Source organism: Borostomias antarcticus (genome assembly GCF_949987555.1).
Source record: "Borostomias antarcticus genome assembly, chromosome: 15".
In the NCBI taxonomy this organism is placed as follows: domain Eukaryota; kingdom Metazoa; phylum Chordata; class Actinopteri; order Stomiiformes; family Stomiidae; genus Borostomias; species Borostomias antarcticus.
Window position 1 is genome coordinate 21,502,886 of NC_140248.1, and position 1,283 is coordinate 21,504,168.

Sequence of the window (1,283 nt, forward strand, 5' to 3'; positions counted from 1 at the left end):
ACTAGGATACTTTCTCAATTACAGAGCCATCCAAAGATTCAAAAGTCAGTTACCTTCAAACAGCAGGTTCTGTAGAATTGCATATATTTCGTTTTTTCGACATTTAAAAGAAGTTTAAGCTCTAGGAGTGAGCGCTGGATCGAGTTAAAAGCTGTCTGCTGAGTAGATAACGCTCCTCCAAATGTAGGAGCGGATGAATATATTAGTATGTCATCAGCATAAATGTGCACCTTACTGCCAGATGTAGTCAAAGTAGATGAAAGGACAGGTAAGCCATTAAGAGGAGGGGACTCAGAGACGGGGAGAGAGAGGGAGAGAGAGAGGGGGGAGAGAGAGAGAGAGAGAGAGAGAGAGAGAGAGGGAGAGAGAGAGAGAGAGAGACTACCTTGCTGTGTGTAGCAGACCACCATCAGTTCCTGGCTGGTGTCTCCGCTCCTGTGGATGGGGATGGTGAGCTCTCCCGTGTCCTCCTCCACAGAGTACACCTGCTGGGGGATGAACACTGTCGACTCTGGGGGGAGGAAGACGAGAGGAGAGAGAGGACGGGGTTACTTAAGCATGTCTTTATCCCGGCTCATCTCATTTCTTTAAATATTGAAGGGTCATGGTGAAAGTCCACACCAACGCTCTCTCTCTCTCTCTCTCATCACAGTGATTGAAGAAGAGAGTTAGGGCGAGTGAAGGCACCATCTATCAAAAGCAAGAACTCTTTGAGAAGTAAGAGGGAAACAAATGTACGAGCTATTTTCCTCGAGACGCGCAGGGACCAATAAACAATACTATCAGACTGCTGTGGGCCCATGCTTGTCCCAGATCTCCCTTTCTGTGTGTGTGTGTGTGTGTGTGTGTGTGTGTGTGTGTGTGTGTGTGTGTGTGTGGGGGTGTGTGTGTGTGTGTGTGTGTGTGTGTGTGTATGGCATGAGAAGAGAAGAGAAGAGAAGAGAAGAGAAGAGAAGAGAAGAGAAGAGAAGAGAAGAGAAGAGAAGAGAAGAGGAGAGGAGAGAAGAGAAGAGAAGAGAAGAGAGGAGAAGAGAAGAGAGAGAAGAGAAGAGAAGAGAAGAGAAGAGAAGAGAAGAGAAGAGAAGAGAAGAGAGAGAAGAGAAGAGAGGAGAGGAGAAGATAGAGAGGAGAAGAGAAGAGAAGAGAAGAGAAGAGAAGAGAAGAGAAGAGAGGAGAGAAGGGAAGAGAAGAGAAGAGAGGAGAGGAAGAGAGGAGAGAAAGAAGAGAAGAGAAGAGAAGAGAAGAGAAGAGAAGAGAGGAGAAGAGAAGAGAAGAGAAGAGAA

General features: G+C 46.5%; 1 protein-coding gene across 1 annotated transcript in view; it reads right to left on the reverse strand.

Annotated features, from left to right (window-relative positions):
- LOC311318943 (FRAS1-related extracellular matrix protein 2-like) overlaps positions 1-1,283 on the reverse strand; it is a gene marked incomplete at its 3' end in the record, with an annotated part of 71,869 nt that overhangs the window by 38,634 nt on the left and 31,952 nt on the right. Inside the window, exon 4 of the mRNA XM_084450378.1 lies at positions 386-511. Within this exon, the coding sequence (XP_084306504.1) occupies positions 386-511 (126 nt within the window). The remainder of the gene's footprint in view (positions 1-385; positions 512-1,283) is intronic.